At 45.2% G+C, this 18,512-nt stretch overlaps 2 protein-coding genes across 4 annotated transcripts; both read right to left on the reverse strand.

Annotated features, from left to right (window-relative positions):
- Positions 1–298: 298 nt before the first annotated feature.
- Positions 299–6,673, reverse strand: LOC115545033 (surfeit locus protein 4). Its single transcript, XM_030357758.1, has 6 exons — positions 6,337–6,673; positions 4,998–5,184; positions 3,794–3,870; positions 3,035–3,078; positions 2,630–2,816; positions 299–1,714 (listed from the first exon to the last, which is right to left on the reverse strand). Exons 1-6 carry the CDS (start codon positions 6,382–6,384, stop codon positions 1,448–1,450), a joined length of 810 nt encoding a protein of 269 aa, XP_030213618.1. The 5' UTR covers positions 6,385–6,673; the 3' UTR covers positions 299–1,447.
- Positions 6,674–10,717: 4,044 nt separating this feature from the next.
- ciz1b (cdkn1a interacting zinc finger protein 1b) lies at positions 10,718–16,769 on the reverse strand. Of its 3 annotated transcripts, XM_030359443.1 has the most exons (14): positions 16,604–16,769; positions 16,308–16,383; positions 15,791–15,890; positions 15,405–15,493; positions 15,201–15,289; positions 14,978–15,048; positions 14,445–14,591; positions 14,070–14,152; positions 13,402–13,495; positions 13,172–13,276; positions 12,684–12,863; positions 12,500–12,557; positions 12,058–12,179; positions 10,718–11,826 (listed from the first exon to the last, which is right to left on the reverse strand). In XM_030359443.1, the coding sequence occupies exons 2-14, from the start codon at positions 16,331–16,333 to the stop codon at positions 11,728–11,730; spliced, it is 1,263 nt and encodes a 420-aa protein (XP_030215303.1). In that variant the 5' UTR covers positions 16,334–16,383; positions 16,604–16,769; the 3' UTR covers positions 10,718–11,727. The 3 variants fall into 3 exon arrangements, with proteins under 3 accessions (XP_030215303.1, XP_030215304.1, XP_030215305.1); XM_030359444.1 differs by lacking the exon at positions 16,308–16,383; XM_030359445.1 differs by lacking the exons at positions 15,791–15,890; positions 16,604–16,769.
- Between the last annotated feature and the right edge of the window lie 1,743 nt (positions 16,770–18,512).

Genomic DNA, 18,512 nt, shown 5'->3' on the forward strand with positions numbered 1-18,512 from the left:
CAGAGCATATGTTGCTATAGCAACTAACATACCGTGATCCTTTTGGAACGGAAAACCTAGGGTTACAGCAAACCCTGGGTTAACTTACCCGGTTATGTGATAAAACCGGCTTTGTGGAACACCCCACTGCTCTCCAACAGACCTTGATAAGCCAGCCTTCAATGCTGATAAAAGAGAACACATCGTTACCCACAATGCCCTTCACCTATCTTTATGGACCAACATGAATCAGGTACAAGTGAGATTAATTATAGTATGGTGATTCGGATGGGCGGCTGAATGACTGCGTAAAACAAAATGTTTCTGAAAGATTGAAATTTATTTATCAAACATCTTCATAAACACACAATAGAAAACCATTTCAATGCATCTCAACATATAGATTCTGGGGGGAAAAAAGACTGACAAGCAAACAGACAGAGGGACAAATAAAAATATGTTGCCTTCTTTGATTGATATTTTTGTAATGAAATCATTCATCAACAGCTTAACCTCATAAGAGCCAGCTGTCTGTCTGTCTGCCTATCTATACGGGCCGGTCTGTCTGTCTAATAACCAGACATACAGATGGTCGCACATACAAGTCTTTAACAATGTGAAATATATTTCCTACCATTAATGCGATGCCTAAGGTGGATCTACGGGACAGGCAGCATTAGACACAACGGCAGAACCACTCTGCTTAGACTGAGGGCCTGTAAGTGTCTATCATAGTATTGGCACTTTGAGTTTCTCTACATTTTGGCAGTAGTTGGAAACACTCCAGATATTGAAAGCAGAAATGCTTTGTAGAGGACAGCAACTATCAGTCAGACACACACACACACACACACACACACACACACACACACACACACACACACACACACACACACACACACACACACACACACACACACACACACACACACACACACACACACACACACACACACACACTTTCAAAATGTCTCTCAAATCAACAGAAATCTAAATCGAAGCACTCTGAAACAGATGGAACATTTGATTCCTAACCGGAAAGAGAAAGAAGAAGCAGTAGTCTTCTGACAGATAACACATTAAGTGTGGAGACGAGGAGTGGGTAGGAAGAGATAAAGTCGGGAGAAACTGTCTATCCGTCTGTTGATGGAGAGGAGGGGGAGGTATCGGACCGACACAGAGGCCTAACTCCGGTGGACAGTCAAGCCTCTCAAAAAGCTGACCAAGATCCCGTGACCCATTTGTCTACGTCTCCTCCCCACTAAAACTCATCCATCCATCTAGCGATCGATCAGTCCATCCACCCACCCACTCGCCTCTCGATCATCCACTCCTCCGCCTCGGATGCAAACGTCATCCCTTAAATGACATGCCTCCATACATTTCTCCCCTCTTTATGACGAGACTCAACTCATCAGCCCCCCCTCCCTCTCTAACCATGCCCCTCTCCTCCTCCTCCTCCTCCCCCTCACCACTCCTTCTTCTTCTCGTCCATGGAGACCCCCCCGGGCCCCAGGGCCACCACCAGCAGCAGGCCCCCGATCACCGAGGTGGTCTGGAAGAAGTCGTACTTGAGGAAGTCGTGCATGGGCTTGTAGGTGGGCACCGTCCAGAAGGCGTTGAAGAACAGGTTGATCCAGGCCAGCCACAGCACCAGCGTCAGCGCCGCCAGCTTGGTCTTGAAGCCCACCGCCACCAGCACGATCAGCGCCGTGCCCACCAGGTTCTGCAGGATCTGCACACACACACCTACATTTAGCAGATGCATTTATCCAAAGCGACTTACAATAAATACATTTGTTTGTCAGCGCGCACGCACACGCACACACACACACACTAAACTAAGACCAAGTATAACCCAGAGTCTACTACGGGTGAGAGGGGAGGGGGGGATGTGTGTTTACTGTGTGTGGCTGGCGGCCTATCGTGGGCCATGACCCTTCAGTGAAATGGTTTAAACCAGTAATCTTTGTTGCTTGGTGATTTGATTTCAGTTGCAATTTCGGTGCTTCCCTATTACTGTATTTTATGTTGTTAACAAGTATTTAGTAATATTCATTACTTGTCAACAGTGATGCCTGGCCTCGGACCACTATTTTCAGTAACGAGTAATCTAACGCGTTACTATTTCCAAACCAGTAATCAGAATAAAGTTACTCATCAAAGTCATTTTTTTACCGGATCACCGATTGACGTTGAGAGAGATGGAGTGATGTGTGTGTGTCTGTCTGTCTGTCTGTTTGTGTGAGAGTGCGTGTGAAGCGATAGTCTCCAAAGACTTCAATCTATCAGAGGCGAGTGTCGACCTTGACTCTCCAGAGTCCGCGCCACCAGTTGTTATTAGCGGCAGAATTAGTCGCGCGGTGCTGCGTGCGTTCGTGCGTTCATGCCTGCGCGCCTGCAATCTAACTTAGTTACTTTTAAATCAAGTAACCAGTAAAGTAACTAAGTTAATATTTTAAGGAGTAACTAGTAATCAGATTACTTTTTTAAGCTAACTGTGGCAACACTGCTTGTCAACCCTTGCCTTATGCTGTGCATTTGATAAATAAAAACCCTTAGAACTTGTGTGTGCCTGCATGCGTATGTATGCCTGCATGCATGCGTTTCGGACGAGATGCTGACGGAGGTTGATGTAACCTATACTCACAGTGATGAGGTTCAACTCAAAGTGCAGTAGGGTCATGAACATCAGAACCAGGAGGACACGCCCCCCCAGCTGCATGTACTGTTTGGGGGAGCTCTCCCCGAGAGACGGCACCCCGGCAAACATGCTCTTCCCCTCGCCCCGGCTCTCAGCCAATAGCAGTAGCAGCCCGCCTCCCAGAGCCAGGTTCCTAGGGAAGGGATTGGAGAATTTAGAGACTGCATTGCCTCTCTTCTCCTCAATGTGTCAGTGTGAACTGGGACACAATAATAAAACATTTTTATAATAATAACTTTCATTAAAACATTGTTGTTTTTTTAAAATATTAAAACAAAAATAGTCGTTGGCTTTAATATGCTATACATTTTCTTTTACATTCTTAATACATAAAAAAAAGCATTTGATCACCTCATGAGGAACTTCACATCCCAGAGTATACTGTATGCCACAGTCTGGAAGACAGACAGACAGACAGCCTTAGTGCTCACTTAAATTAACAGTCAATTAAATATGATATAGAAAGGTGCAACATGTTCTGGCAGAATGTCAAATTAGTCTTCTGCAGAAGGGGGCAGCATATTTTCAGAGAATCGTGGTGTACACCCCTAGTTCCAAGTTCATGTCTCCCACAATGGTTTTTGGTTCCCAGTTCTCCCTCCCTCCCAAAACACATCGCCCCACAGAATATAGGAGTAATGTACGATTCACAGTGAAACTGTGTTAAGGCACACTGCCAAGTCTTTCTCATTCAAGTGATGCAGTAAGTCAGAGCCAGTTTTAAATGTTTCAGGGTACTCTCGACGTGATTGACACGAGGTTACCACACTCCCTCTGGACATCAGTACGACTCCATCCCCTCATGGACAGATGGAAGACGGGACGCTGCAGTGACGGATATCGACTCTCGAGGGGTGCAGTTATATAAAAGAGACTCAAAACGGGTCAGCCCTAGCTAAGGCTAGCTGCTAGCTGCTTACTTACAAATCGCTGAAGCTCAATGCAAAGATGTCTTTGACGTAACGTCAAGACTGTTATTGCCCTACATTCTGTTGATAATTGCAGTTCCTCTTGCTATTTATTAAACTTATAATATGACACGTTGCACCTTTCCATGTATTTAGGTCACAGAGTACATATCTACCACTCTCCTGGAGCGGTGGTACCTACCTGCAGGGCAATGATTCCAAACAGAGCAAAGCAGGCATACTGAACCAAATTCCTGCTGAGGATCAATACACAGCCACCTAGAGGCAGAGGGCCACAGAAACAGACACATTAGTCATTGTTTAGTACCAACACTAAATGTCTGATCGCTCACCTGCGGAGCGGTGCTTTTATGAACCTCGTTTTGCCTTAAGTACCCCATAACCGGCTGAGAGCAACCGAATTCCAGAATTTGCTAGAATTTGTTTTAGACTAAGGGATATCAAGGTGTGCAGAAATCAACAAAAATGATATTCCACTATATCCATGGCAATTTGATGTGATCTCAGGTCTATTGAATGATTACTATTCCCCCATGGTTTTTTAATGCGTTTCGTCTATTTTACCTTCTGACAGAGCCAAGCGCTGACTGATTATCGTACCACAAATGTTTCACTTTGAGGGCGGAGTTCTAAGTGCGAAGCCAAACGACGAAGTGAGTAAGGTCAGCCGTTAGTGTTGCTGTGACAGTGCCCTCTCAGAGGCACCTCCAGGTCATATATTAGAGCATGGTCCCCCCTATGGGCATGAGCGATGCCCAGAGGGGGGACAGGTGGATGGTGGATGTCTGGAGATCCATTTAGGAGTGGGTGATATTGATGGCTGTGGCCGAGAAAGGGTTAAGCTTCCCGGTCACTTTTGATTACAACACCCTGGTGTGTGGCGCACTTCACCACGATCGATCATTAAAACGCTCACACTCAATGACGTGAACTAGCTTTTATGCATACGTACCTTCTCCGTTCCTTCCTAGCAATCTCATCCCAATTTTAAAACTTAACCAAAGAAATGTCCCATCCCTCCGACTCTACATTTCTCCGTCATTGACAGGTGTTTTTTACCGCAGCTGAAAGGCAGGATGGATCCCTCAACCAATCAGGCAAGAGATTCCCTGATGAGCCGGGAGCGGTCTAAACTCTAAATTGTGCTGAGAAAGGCACGCAGTCAGCCAGAGGAGATAATGTCCCAGCACATCTCACTTAAAGCTGATGGAAGTTTTCTAACTATTCACACTCAAATAATAGCTCTTAAATCAACCAACAGCACCTTTAATCAATTCGATTTGATTGTCTCATCGATGCCTTGCTCATGGTTGCAGCTATAATGGCTGAAGTCAACCAATGGACAGACAGATAGGTGCGAGTGCGGCTCTGTCTCCGGGCCTCACCCAGCTGCCCCAGCAGGTTGATGAGGACGAAGCAGGAGGCCAGGAACCAGCCACAGTTCCACGTGGCCGAGATGTAGTCGCTCTGCTCTGACCACTGGAACCACATCCTCACCCCGTCCTCCAGGAAGGTGCTGATCAGACACAAGCGCGCCAAGTGGGGAAGATACTGCTTGGTGAGACGCAGAAACTGCAGCGGAGAGGAGAGAGAGATGACAATATAAAGTCCATTTGGAGTAGTCAGAGTAGTATTTTCAGCTGGTTATTTCCCTGTTTGTGCAGCAATTGTGTTCTGCATTGGGGGTGTCGTCTTTTCATCATCGCAGCTCTAACCACAGGTGTGTTATTTTCTGTTGCAGCCCATTGAGTACATAAGTGTTGTTTATGAGTCATTCTCCTCCAGCCAAGCTCCACCTAAGTTTAGCTATCCACACCAGTAGGAGATGTGCCTCTCGGCCAATCACCTTTCTCCCTGTCAATACGGTGTAAGCTGTGGTGACAGAGTGGGAATCAATGGCGGTTGCTATGGAGACTGTGTGGTTTACCTACTAATGTGCCATTGAGACGACAGTTCACAAAGCAGGCAGGCATAATCGGATGATATCAGACAAAAAAGGAAGAGGGGATAGGAGAGGGGTGATTAGATAGAAACTAGGAAGTCAACTATGCGGTTAAATCATTGTCATAGTCTCCTAGGCAAATGCAACAAACAAACAAATCAACAACACATGGACGCGGAGGACTCTGATAAGGCCAAGATACATCGCAAATGGGAGGTACAACTTAAGCCATAGACTATCAGCAAATCAGATGGATCCATGAACGCCCTGAGGATGACGACTTTAGGTGGATCTTTTTGGTTTTGCTTGCGGCTTAAACCACATGCTAGATGTAACCTTAATGGGTCAGCATGATGTGGCAGTGGTGGTGGAGATGTGTGATGGTAGCAAATCATAGCGGTCTATAGCGGTGATTTGTCCACTTCCCCTGAAACCGATAGGGTTGGTAGGCTCACACAGCGTTTTGAAACTGCTTTGTTTTCAGAATTGTTTCCTGGAAGCACTTCGAGGGAACACGTCAGGATATGAGTACTACTTCATGATCGATTATGGCTAAAAACACAACAACACAAAAGAACACGCCGTCTTATTTTTTAGCTTCCGTCCTTCAAACATAGCCAGTAAATCAACGATTCAAGGGGCCATGCCTAAAACTAGAAACATTATGACCTTTAAAGCACACTAAGCAACAACCCTTTCAGCTAATGTTAGTTCCACTACCCCGACACGATCGGTCACTCAACCCGTGGCAGGGTGGCCGTTTCCAGGGGAGCAGTGCTCACCTGGTCCGCTACATCCTCTGCCTGGCCCATCAGGTCGTTGTGTCCCATCTCTTCTCCGACAATAAGCACTTCGGAATTCAAGTTCAACGTTCGGAAAAAACAATCTGAATAGTGTTACAACTTCTTAACGTAGCCTCTTCCTGGCTCAATCGAAGTATATTCGCGTTGATGGCTGCCTGCTTAGAGCCTGCTCCGCCCCATTATCCTCTGCGCCGGTTGGCAGTGCGTCTCCTGTCGGCGCGCTGGAGAAGACATGCCACGTAGTCGATTGTCACCGGAGCATACGTCATACACACCGCTGCTAGTGAATGAGCCAACAGACAGGGCCGGTAACTAGTTTGTGGGGGGGCCCATTTCAGTATGGAGAAACTATGCCGGGGGATTAAATAAGGTGGTCCTGTGGCATGAATTCAACATTTAAATGTCTCTCTATTTACAAGTTAGGAGGAAAATAAGCTAGATCCGTAAAAAAAACATACTTATTTCATTCTATTTCAAATAAAGAATCTCAAATTTACCCAAGCATTTTAAACCTACTTAAAATGATAAAAAATCGGAAAGACTGGGGCTGACATCATTAAACTCCTGAAAATGTATATAATTCACTGAATCTTTACTGAATATCTCCTAAATAATAATAAATGACAAATGCTGCATTTTCCATAAAGCGGTTATTTTAAATGTCAAGAAATAATTTGTCAAAGTAAAACATGTGCCAATATCCTCTAACCCCATAAATAAGTCCATTATAATAAGGCTATTACACATAATTAACATAATTTGAATAACGTACATAGACATAAGTAATGACCCTTACATCTAGAGGCGGCTTCTGAACTGGCTACTGGCTGAGGGACCTGCCCGTCTGGACAGCTGTTGGTTTTGATGTCTGCGTCCGAGAGAGGGTTAAGCTTCTTGGACACTTTAAAGATCACCTATTATGCTTTTTCGACTCTTATGACCTATAAACGTTGTTATAATGATTTATAGTCACCTTCAACCATACTAAAGTGTCAAATAATGACGTACATGCATTAAGACGTATTCCCTGCTGACCGTCTGGGGTGGCTGTGCAGAGCGCTAAACACTAGGGACGCCGGTCGCGATTCACTGGTTCAAATTTCCGGGATTTACCTACGTAGAACAATCCTGATTTTCCATGTATGGTAATGCTGCAACATGCTCATGCTCATAATTCCGGAAGGTAACCAATTACAAAGGAGTGGGGTTGGCAGGAGTGGGGCGAGGGGGCGGAGAAGGACGAGGCCCAGTGTTGGCAGAGAATGCTGAAAGATGAGAGGAAGAGTTTCCCGAATATCGACATCTTTTTTTGTGCTGTGAATCGTGTCAGGTTGCTCTATAGGAGTCATTAATAAGAAATTAAGACCAGAAAGTAGTATAATAGGAGACCTTTAAGGTTAACAGTTTCGCAAGCCTTTTGTCTGATTATGATGTCAGGTTGATCTGGCCTAAGTTCCTTGAATCACCAAGGAACCTCTCAAGGAATACTGTTCGGCTGTTACTGTGTCTTAAGAGCCTGTATTCATCATTGTCAATGTCAATAATGTTAGGTGTCCCTAATCTCTACTACTGATTGGTTCAATTGCCTACACTACGCGGCTACGCTGATGTTTCAACCACCCCAGAAGAGATATTTCAGTTTTTCACAATTGTATACTCAAAAAATGGAACTGTGCACACAATTCTGAAAACTTCAAGCTCATGTATCAACTACAAGACTCCAGACTGCTAAACTCTAAGCACAATTCCACTGTTTTCACAATTTTGCTAAACTTTAAGCACAAATCTCCTCAATTAGCACACTTGGGTCACCTGGATCACACTGGCCTTCAAAACGCAACAACTAATTACCAATAAGTCTAACTCACTTCTCACCTGTTCAAACTCAACTGGCAAAACACTTCAATCATGTGTAAGAGCATAAAAGAGGAGTTGGTGAGCTCTGCTGTGTTGTAGATATGGTCCTTTGGCCTGATCAGGATTGGAGGTGGGATACATACTGATTTACATGTAGATCTGTTTCACCTCATTTATATACATATTTTTATTTTTTGTTGGCCTACGATAAGCATTTTATGCAGCCAGTTCAGCTGAACCTTTCACTGTATTAGCTACAAGCCCAGCAGCAGCAGCCTCCTAGCTACAAGCCCCAGCATCAGCAGCCTCTTAGCTAGCCCCAGCAGCAGCCCCAGCAGCAGCCCCAGCAGCAGCCCCAGCAGCAGCCCCAGCAGCAGCCCCAGCAGCAGCCCCAGCAGCAGCCCCAGCAGCAGCCCCAGCAGCAGCCCCAGCAGCAGCCCCAGCAGCAGCCCCAGCAGCAGCCCCAGCAGCAGCCCCAGCAGCAGCCCCAGCAGCAGCCCCAGCAGCAGCCGGCTCCTAGCCACAAGCCCCAGCAGCAGCCGGCTCCTAGCCACAAGCCCCAGCAGCAGCCGGCTCCTAGCCAGCAGCAGCAGGCTCCTAGCCACTAGCAGCAGCAGGCTCCTTGCCGCTACCACCAGCACCACCAGCAGCTCCACCACCACCAGCAGCAGCAGCAGGCTCCTAGCGAACAGCAGCAGGCTTCTAGCCACCAGCAGCAACGGGCTCCTCGCCAGCAGAAGCAGGCTCCTAGCCGCCGCCGCCACCACCACTACCACCACCAACGGTAAGCCTACCGTTGGTAGCCACCGCCACCACCACTACCACCACCACCACCACTACCACCAGCGGTAGGCTCTTAGCCGCCACCGCCACCACCACTACCACCCCCACCAGCGGTAGGCTCTTAGCCGCCACCGCCATCGCCACCGCCACCACCACCACCACCAGCAGCAGAGGGCTCCTAGCCACTGCCGCCGCCACCACCACCACCAGGCTCCTAGCTTTCACAAGCCCCAGCCCCAGCAGCAGGCTAATGGCTACCAGCAGCAGGCTCCTAGCCACCACCAGCCCTAGCAGCAGCTGCAGGCTCCTAGCCACCAGCCGCAGCAGGCTCCTAGCTACCTCCATCAGCAGCCGCAGCCGCCGCAGCCGCAGCCGCAGCCGCAGCAGCAGCAGCAGCAGCAGCCGCAGCAGCAGCAGCCGCCGCAGCAGCAGGAGCAGGCTCCTAGCTACCAGGACCACCAGCAGCAGAAGACTCCTAGTAACCAGCACCACCATAAGCAGCAGAAGACTCCTAGTTACCAGCGCAAGCAGCAGCTAGCTGGTTCATCTTTGGAGTTCCTTCATTATACCTATTTCAAATGTATACAGTAAAATAATAAAATTGACAATTTTAAATGTCTGTTTATAGTCCCAATGCCAGCAGTTGCCAGAAAAGTTGACACGCATTGTTTTTTTTCTCAAAATGCCTTTACAGATAGGCCTATAGTGTAAAGGGGCAAGCTCATCATTTAATGTTTGGCATCACTCAGTGTAGGGTAATGCCTCTTGAAATTTGCGTCACTCCTTACTTATATATATTTATGGCCCTAAGCAAACCACTCTTGGTGGATATTCCTAACTGTTTGCAATGCACTTAATGTAGGGTTCAAAACGATGTGGGTCAGTTTTAATGTACTTGGGAGAAATGCAGACAAAATCAAATTGATAGCTTTTCGTGAAAAAAAAAAAAAACTGGAGTTACAAGCAGCAGCAGGCTCCTAGCCACCAGCAGCAACAGCCCTCTAGCTACAAGCAGCAGCCTCCTAGCCACCAGCAGCAACAGCCCTCTAGCTACAAGCCCCAGCAGCAGCAGCCTCCTCGCTTCCAGCGTTGGAGGCCAGCTGGTTCATCTGTGGAGTTCCTGCAAATGCATGGATCTGTGTGCTTATTTCAAATGTATACAGTAAAATGATAAAATTATCAATTTTTAATTCTGTTCATTGTTTATAGGCTAGTCTGAATGCCAGCAGTTGCCAGAAATGTGGACACTTATTGTTATTTGCTCCAAATGCCTTTACAGATAGGCTTAGTGGGGGGAGTAAGGACATTCAATGTGGGGAAAGAAATTTGCGTTACTGTACATCGTATGTACACTCAAATTTTTGCTATTTTAAGTGGACTATATAGTGCATGAAATTAACCACTACAAAATGGCGAGCAGCCTATAATAGTGCACTATATCCGTGATAGGGAACGATTTCGAACACAGCTTTGGTCTGTCTTGGCTTGAACGGAAATGGCAAAGTGGTCATGTTTGTAGTCTTTAACTTATCTATAAAATCATTAAAACCTTATAAACCTGGTCCTACCAGGTCCTTCCACTAGAGGGTGGAAGGACTATTGGGTGTCTAGATGCTGGAGTGATCTGTCCTCTTATTTGCTAGGTAATTTTTAAATAAGACGGGTAGATAAAAAAAAATTGTAGCATTGAACATCACTAAATCGATAAGCAGAAACAAAGGAGGTTGAAATGATGATGCAGCCTTTATTTAGCACCAGAGGAAGCAGTCATCTGTGGCATTGTGGGATGCGAAGTAACTGTACACCCTTCCGTCTGTCCTCATCTTTACAAGCCTTTGTCTTTCCCTTTCATTGTCCCAGAACATCCTCTGTGTGGGTGTTTGGTGGGTTTTATTTTTGTCAATATCCACATTAACGTGTGTGTAAAGTGAAAAGGTTTCATCTCCGCCTCTTTCATTTATTATTTAACAGCTAAATCTCTTGTCCAGTAAGCATTCCATACATTTTCCCCTCCTACACCATATCTCCTGACCAGCCTTTTCCTCTCCTGACCAGTTGCTCCCCGTGTTTTCTTGAACAGACAGAGATTTCCAAAGCATGACTGTTTATGTGAGCGATACATTCAACATTTTCCCTTTCTTTCTCCAAGTGTTCTTGTCAAATATATCCAAAGCATGTCTCTTATTTCCAAAGCAACCGTTTAGGCCTACTCTATTCTCTTGGACGGTCAGACAAGGCATCTGATATACAATACTAGATGCTGTAACATTGTAAGGAGACTTATAGTTACTAGATATTGACACTTTAAATAGCATCTAGTATGGCGTAAACATGATGTTTTTTAGCTTGTTCGTTTGTTGTGGGTCGGGACCCAAAGTTGGGTCACTTGAACTGCATATGGGGTCACAGGACATTTTTCACTCTTGATGTTTGACATAGATAAATAACTGTACAGCGGACAGACCTCATTATTCGTAGCCTGAGCGAACTACTGCTAAACTACTGCACTTAGTCATAGATATTAAGAGCAGACGTTGATGGGTTTCAGAACCGAGGAGCAGGAAGCAGCTGAACAGTAATGTTAGCAGACCTTAAAGAGGTTGGTCACTGCCTGCCCTAGGATCTTCCATTGCCACTGTTGCATCGTGTATATCAGTACACTGAGAGCCTAACTCGATGGAAAGCCAGAACGGAGCCTTCTCAGATGTACAAGGTTGGTGTGGCCGTGGCCTATGTGTACTTGTGTTCCTCATTCGGTGCTGTTGATGTCTGTGGTGAGGATGTGTGCTCTTGTGTCAGGTTCCCATCGTTTCCAAACGTCTGGTGAATCTGTCAGAATTCAATAGAAAAACAGATGTGATCAATATGCACATCCAACCAGGACCAACGGCCTGCAACAGGGGCTCTGTGTATGTGTGTGTGTGTGTGTGTGTGTGTGTGTGTGTGTGTGTGTGTGTGTGTGTGTGTGTGTGTGTGTGTGTGTGTGTGTGTGTGTGTGTGTGTGTGTGTGTGTGTGTTTACCTTCAGGTTGAGTTAGTGTGTGTGCGTGGTTGTGTTTACCTGCAGGTTGAGGTAGTGTGTGTGCGTTCGACAATGTGTGTGCCGCGCCGTGGCCTCGTTATCAAAGAACTTCTGACAGAGACGACACAGGAAACCGGTTACAGGGACCACAAAACTGCTTCCTGTGTAAAGCAAGACATCATCAGGCTGATCAGTCCTCAAGGCAGTTTGAACCTTTCAACATCATGCTGCTGCATCTTTATTACCTGGCCGTCAGAATAAGTAACCAAGAAAGAGAACAGAAAACGGTACAGCCTGCGTATGTACAGAGCGTATTCTATACTTATTCTATACTCCATTTTAAACCAAAGCATTGGAAGAGCAGCAAAGTGCATTGAATGGAGACGTTCTTTCGGGGGGAGCTCAGGCTCCCCCCCCCCCATCACTCAAACACCAATGCGACCTCTGTTAGCACAAACAATGAGACGTCATGCTGCCCTACCGTAAACTGTGTCAGGGTCGTAGTCCTGTTTTTCTGTTTCCTCTCCTTTGAAGGTTTCCTATAAAGACACACACACACACACACACACTGTTTCTAAGGTTATGGCAGGTGCCTTGCTGTCTTTTCCTAACATTGTTGAAAGTGCGCAGAAAGATGTCAAACTCCACATGTTTGTGTCCCTCACCTCCCCTCCACCTCTTGTGTTTCCATCTCCCTCTCCAGCCACCACCTCTTCCCTTCCCGACCCCTCCCCTCCCGACCCCTCCCATCCCGACCCCTCCCCTCCCGACCCCTCCTCGCCCTCGAAGCAGCCGATGGCGTCCACCGTGATGAGCTCGTCATCCTGTGCCTCCTCCAAGAGCACCTGAGAGAGGAGCGACGGATGAGGAGAACAAGAAGGAGAACCAAGAAAGATTATAAAAAGCGACGCAATGGAAAATCCAACTCAACATATATTTTGATTATATTCACGGTTTTCTCAATGCTAAAATCTTTTGCAGTCAGAATTTTTCTTTAGCAAAGAAACCGTTATAATTGTCCTCTAAATTAAGTGCACAAAGATTTGGTCAGTTATATTTAGTTTGAATTGTTCATCAGATGGAGATGGATTGTTTTTTTTGCTGAAGGCATCATCAAGAAACCAGCATTGCTGCTGTGAGGATCCTTTCTGACCTTCTGTTTGTGTTCTGGTGACTTCATATGTTCCACAAACTTCCTGGGAGTTCGGAAGTGCCGTTTACACACCAGGCAGTAGGGACGAGATGACTGCTTACACATCTGCACACACACACAAAATACACAAAACAAGACACTGAAATACAACCTGAGACTGTTATGTGAAATTACTTCTAGGGAGATTGTGCAACTTTTGCTTTCAATGAATATGATGCGATTAGTCTTGCCTTATGCGGATTTGTCCGGCGGTGAAGGATAACGTCACCACTAAAATGTTTTTGGCAGGTGTCACACCACCGTGGCTTGATTGGCTGATCTCCCCTGGAAAGGCAATAATCAACCAATCAGGAATGTATATCAATTTCTAATCAATTAAGTTGAAGTGTTGTATATTATCATCCCCATTTGGATATATTACTACTTGTAATTGTATATAGTATATATATATATATATATATATATATATATATATATATATATCTACACACACACATATACATGCATCTGTATTTGATATACATCATGCATGTATATAATTAGCCATCCAGCTTTTAAAAAATATGGTTGGGGTACAAGAGGATGGTTGGGGTACAAGATAGTGTAATTAGACTACATAAAGACAACCAACATGAATTTGTTTAATTGAGTTTTATAGTTCTAATCATCATGACAAATATTTAACCAAGCAGCAGATTTGCTCTCACTCATTTTAGTCAAGTGAATAGATTGGAAAGCTGATGTTTTGGAATAATAAATATTCATAAACAACAATATTTGTGAATATGGAGTAAGGTGCCCATCCTTTGCATGCATTATCCTTACGCTGTACAAATCTGTTTGTTATGTATATAATGTATATTTAACATCATTAACTGTGCAATGTTAACGGATTTACCTGCTTCCTGCGGTCTTCACAATCTCTGTGACCACCTTCAGCCTCTTCTGGTGCTCTGTCCCCATCATGTGGTTCTGAAATGCCTAAACACACACATACACACGCAACACATACACACACACACACACACACGCACGCACGCACACACACACACACACACACACACACACACACACACACACACACACACCCACACACACACAGAAACTGACACATAATCACACACACACACACACACACACACACACACACACACACACACACACACACACACACACAAACACACTGTTAACTGCCCCATCATACATACATACACACATACCTTGGTGCTCGTGTGAATCCCAGCCCGTTTCACCGTTCAGCAGACGCTCTAACCTGCAGGCTTGGACAGCTGCTGCTACAGAGGTGGCAGTGGTGTTGTCCCTGCTGCTGTCCCTCTGGCTGTCCAGCCGTCTCCCCGAACGCCCGGCTGTCGCTCTCCCTCTGGATGGTGACCTTCAGAGAGGAGCCGAGGCCCTGCAGCTGTCTCCCACAGCAACACAGCAACACACACACACACACAGACAGACGTAGTACATACACAGACACACGTATGTACATACAGACACACAAACATGCATGTACATATACACGAAACACACACAGACACACACACTCGCTCACACAAATGTATGTACATACGCACCAACGCACACACACACACACGTTTGTTCAAATGCACACAAACACACATACAAACACACGCACACCCCGATTTGTGAATAAGCGAACACACACACGTTTGTTCATATACCCACACACACACACAGACACACACACACACACACAGACACACACACACAGTAAGCTGGGGTTGATACATTGGGCATTAGGGCAAGGTTGTTTTGAAGCCGTCTAGAGATTCTCACCTCTGGTGTCTCCACTACCTCCTTCTGGTCCGGAATAGATACTGCATCACCCATGGACACAAGGGCATTGTCTGACAAATAAACACACACCGAATAAACAACACCCTAATTGTAACGTGCTTTGTTCAAATATGCCATATTCTACATATATTCATATGTAGAAGTAAATCTGTTCATCTCACATGACATCACCCCTCCAGCACACACACACACACAAACACACCAGTAGTGGCATGAGTCTGCCCATCACCCAGATGATCGCATGACTGTGGGAGCCTTTCAGCATTGGTCGAAGAGACGGAGGGCCCTGAACTGTCAGAGAGAACTCTTATTAGTCTACGGAGCAGGAGAGAGCTGGAGTCATGGACAGCCAGAGGGAGACATAGCGAGAGAAACTGAGAGAGGGAGATAGAGAGTGACCGCTGACCTGTCAGGCTTGTGTGTCACACTCACATCCTCTAGTTCCTGCAGGTGCTGGCCAACCAATCCTCCTGATAAAGTCTTCATGTCTGAAACCTAAAAACAATTGAGACACAGAATGCTCATCTTTATGAAGAGAGATTATCTTCCTACTCTAGAGAGATGTGGAATGTCTGAAGCATGATCATGTAAATATAGTGAGGCATATTTTCTGGTGCACTGGTACCCCATTGTTATGTTAACAATTTGTAATGTAGGCAAATGTATATAGGCACCTTGGTCAAAAGCATACTTCAGGCTGAAACAATGTTTTATACAGTTTTCTTTAATACTATCAAGGGGACAACATGTTACTACTAAATCAGATAGGAGGGATGGTAGACTTGGCTCTACCTGCTCAGCAACAAGCTGTTGCTTTATAAGGGAGCTGACAGCGCATTGGACTCGGGGACTGCCCCTCTTGGCCTGGGGGCCGGCCTGTCTCAGGGAGCGCCTGGGGACGGAGGGGTATTGATGATTATGATGATTCAAGATCAACACAGAGTAAACTAGGAATCTCGTTTATAATTATAATCATAGTAGTAATAATATAGGTCAGTAAGAGGTTAAAAGGGACAGGTGTGAGTAGCCCTTACAAGCGTTTCGAAAATCTATCCCTTATGACATCACAAGTGGGCGTGTCCAACTAGATGTGTGCTGGATAGATCAGTATACCAGCCTACCCAGTGGAATGAAGTAAGCGTTGCTCATCTATACAGTACAGATCTAGGTGGACATGCCCCTTAGGGATGCCAGAAGGGGCCGATTTTAGAAACGGCTTGTAAGGGCTAATCACACTCACACCTGGCGGTATAATACGTCCCCTTTAAAGCGTGACACAATTCAATAACCGAAGATAAACTTTATCAACCTGTCGGCTTTCCGTTGTCGTTTCATGTTCCCAGGAGTAATGGTGGTCAGTCTGGTCTGTACTACAGCCAAAGCTCCTGTGAAGAGAGACGCACATGAATTATGTGGTCCTCAATAAATCGTCATAAATCATAAAGGTCATGCTTATCAGTAGGTCGTACGTGTATAAAACCCGTTCGGGTAAAGATTGGACTTATTGGACGTAAACGACAACGGATCATGTGTGGTAAAATATGATGTGAGTTTATTTTCTATTATTGAATTAGTTTTAGACGAGAAACTACTAGCAAGTCTTACCAGGTTAGACTAGCCCTCTTAAACTCTAGGCTTTGTATTTCCGTGACATAAAAATGTATATATCTATTAAAAAAAAACCTGTAAGAACATGAATTCAGTTGATGTGAACCGAACAACACTTTGAATTGGGCTGAAGCGGACTCTCAACAACACTACAGTCTATGGTGTCTCGCTCGACAGAAAACAGCGGGTACAGTTGATGCTGCTGGCTGCTTCATCGCCCCCTAGTAACTCGGAGGCGCCAGTGCACTTAACAGACACCATCTCTATGCTCGCATTGAAACGCCAACATTTAAATGAGGGTAGTGCGTTATGGAGTAAGACGCAGCCTGGCCTGCAGCGAAAAGGTAAACAGAATAAACTTTAGGACAAACAAACCCAATTACCTGAGCCGTTGATCAGACTAGAAGACGCCAACGGGAAAAACAATAATCTTTATTTACCATTAACAGGATCCCTATTATACGGTATACCACAAGGTGTGAGTGTGATTAGCCATTACAAGCCATTTTCTAATTCTGCCTTTTCCTGTGCCTTATTAGTGACATCACAAGTGGGCGCGTATAGCTAAATCTATGCTGCATATAGGTCAGTCTAACAGTTGACTGTAGCAAATGTTGCTCATCTATCCAGCATACATGATCTAGGTGGACACTCCCACTTGAGCAGGGACGTTTTTGGGGCTAAAATAATGTCCCCAGAACTTAATTTAGACCCTGTTTCCTGTGGTTGAAACGCACTTAGTTCCTGCAAAGGTTCATAGTTCTGGGTAAAGTCCCCAACCCTTAGTGTGAATTCAATCAGCTTAATCAAATTGTCAAGAAACTTAAAGGACAGAGATTCCTTAATTATCCATCATTGTCAAAAAAGAATGAATGCAGACAAATTTTCTTCAAAACCTCTTGTTTCTGTTGCTGTATCTGTAGGCCATAAGGCCTGCACACTCTACCCGTTCAAACACTGCTCATGACCGGAGTCTTCCAGAAGGCTATGTAGAACTATTGCTGAATCTGGTGAGCTTGTCGTGTGTTTCTGGTGAGTTAATTTGGAAGAAGGCCTCTAGGGAGATGGATACTTTCAAAATCTAGCTGTTGGTTTCTCCAAATTACCTCCCCTTGCTTTAAGCAGAACACTCCTTGGTAGTTTCAAGTGTGTTACCCACAGCGTCCGAATTATTTCTGCACTTCTCAATTTATCTTTTATAATATTTTAAACCAGAAATATAGGTCGGGAGTGGCTTTGCAGGGTCGTCGCAGCCGCACTGTATTTTGTGAATAACAAAACTGCAGGTTGGTGGCTAAAGATGTTGAGATGTGTGGAATAACCTTGTTTGTGCTTGTTTGATGTACATTCCAAATATTGAAGTCCAGGCTCAAGAAGCACAACCCTGCAACCGTTCAGACCAAAATAAAATAAACATATATAAATATACAGTTAAAAATATGCATGTTTTTATTTATTTTAATGACTTTCAATGGCTGTCAAGTTATGTGATCTTTAATGCCTGGATTACAAAGCCTATAGTTGAAGCTCTGTAACTGGAAACCAGTTTGACGTATTGGTGTCAGAAGATGCCCATGCACACACACACAAACACACACGCAAAACACACACGCACACACGTGCAGACACACACACACTCACGCACACACACATTTCTCAATTGTAGTGTGTGTGGGGGTTGGGATGGTTATGGGGGCTTATACAGTCTTTTGCCCTTAGGAATGTTACAAACCAGCTACTTGTCCCATGATGCACCTCTCTATGGCTGTGTAATCAGCCATAAAGCAAAGTCTAGAATGCGTGCATGTGTGTTTTTGTTTTTGTGTATGTGAGTGTGTGTGTGTGTGTGTGTAGTGGTTGTAGGGTTGAGTTCTATTTGAAACTGTGTATTTCAAAAAGAGCTGAC

The sequence above is a fragment of the Gadus morhua genome, chromosome 6, assembly GCF_902167405.1.
Source record: "Gadus morhua chromosome 6, gadMor3.0, whole genome shotgun sequence".
In the NCBI taxonomy this organism is placed as follows: Eukaryota; Metazoa; Chordata; class Actinopteri; order Gadiformes; family Gadidae; genus Gadus; species Gadus morhua.

Excerpts from the sequence above, each read along its gene's own strand:
- LOC115545033 (XM_030357758.1), bottom strand. The coding sequence starts at position 6,384 with ATGGGACACAACGACCTGATGGGCCAGGCAGAGGATGTAGCGGACCAG. Across the intron at positions 5,185-6,336 it reads CAGAGGATGTAGCGGACCAG|TTTCTGCGTCTCACCAAGCA; the intron begins GTGAGCACTGCT and ends TCTCCGCTGCAG. Across the intron at positions 3,079-3,793 it reads TTGGAATCATTGCCCTGCAG|ACTGTGGCATACAGTATACT; the intron begins GTAGGTACCACC and ends TCTGTCTTCCAG.
- ciz1b (XM_030359443.1), bottom strand. The coding sequence starts at position 16,333 with ATGAAACGACAACGGAAAGCCGACAG. Across the intron at positions 15,049-15,200 it reads GCAGACTCATGCCACTACTG|ACAATGCCCTTGTGTCCATG; the intron begins GTGTGTTTGTGT and ends TTTATTTGTCAG. Across the intron at positions 14,592-14,977 it reads AGGTAGTGGAGACACCAGAG|CTGCAGGGCCTCGGCTCCTC; the intron begins GTGAGAATCTCT and ends TGTGGGAGACAG.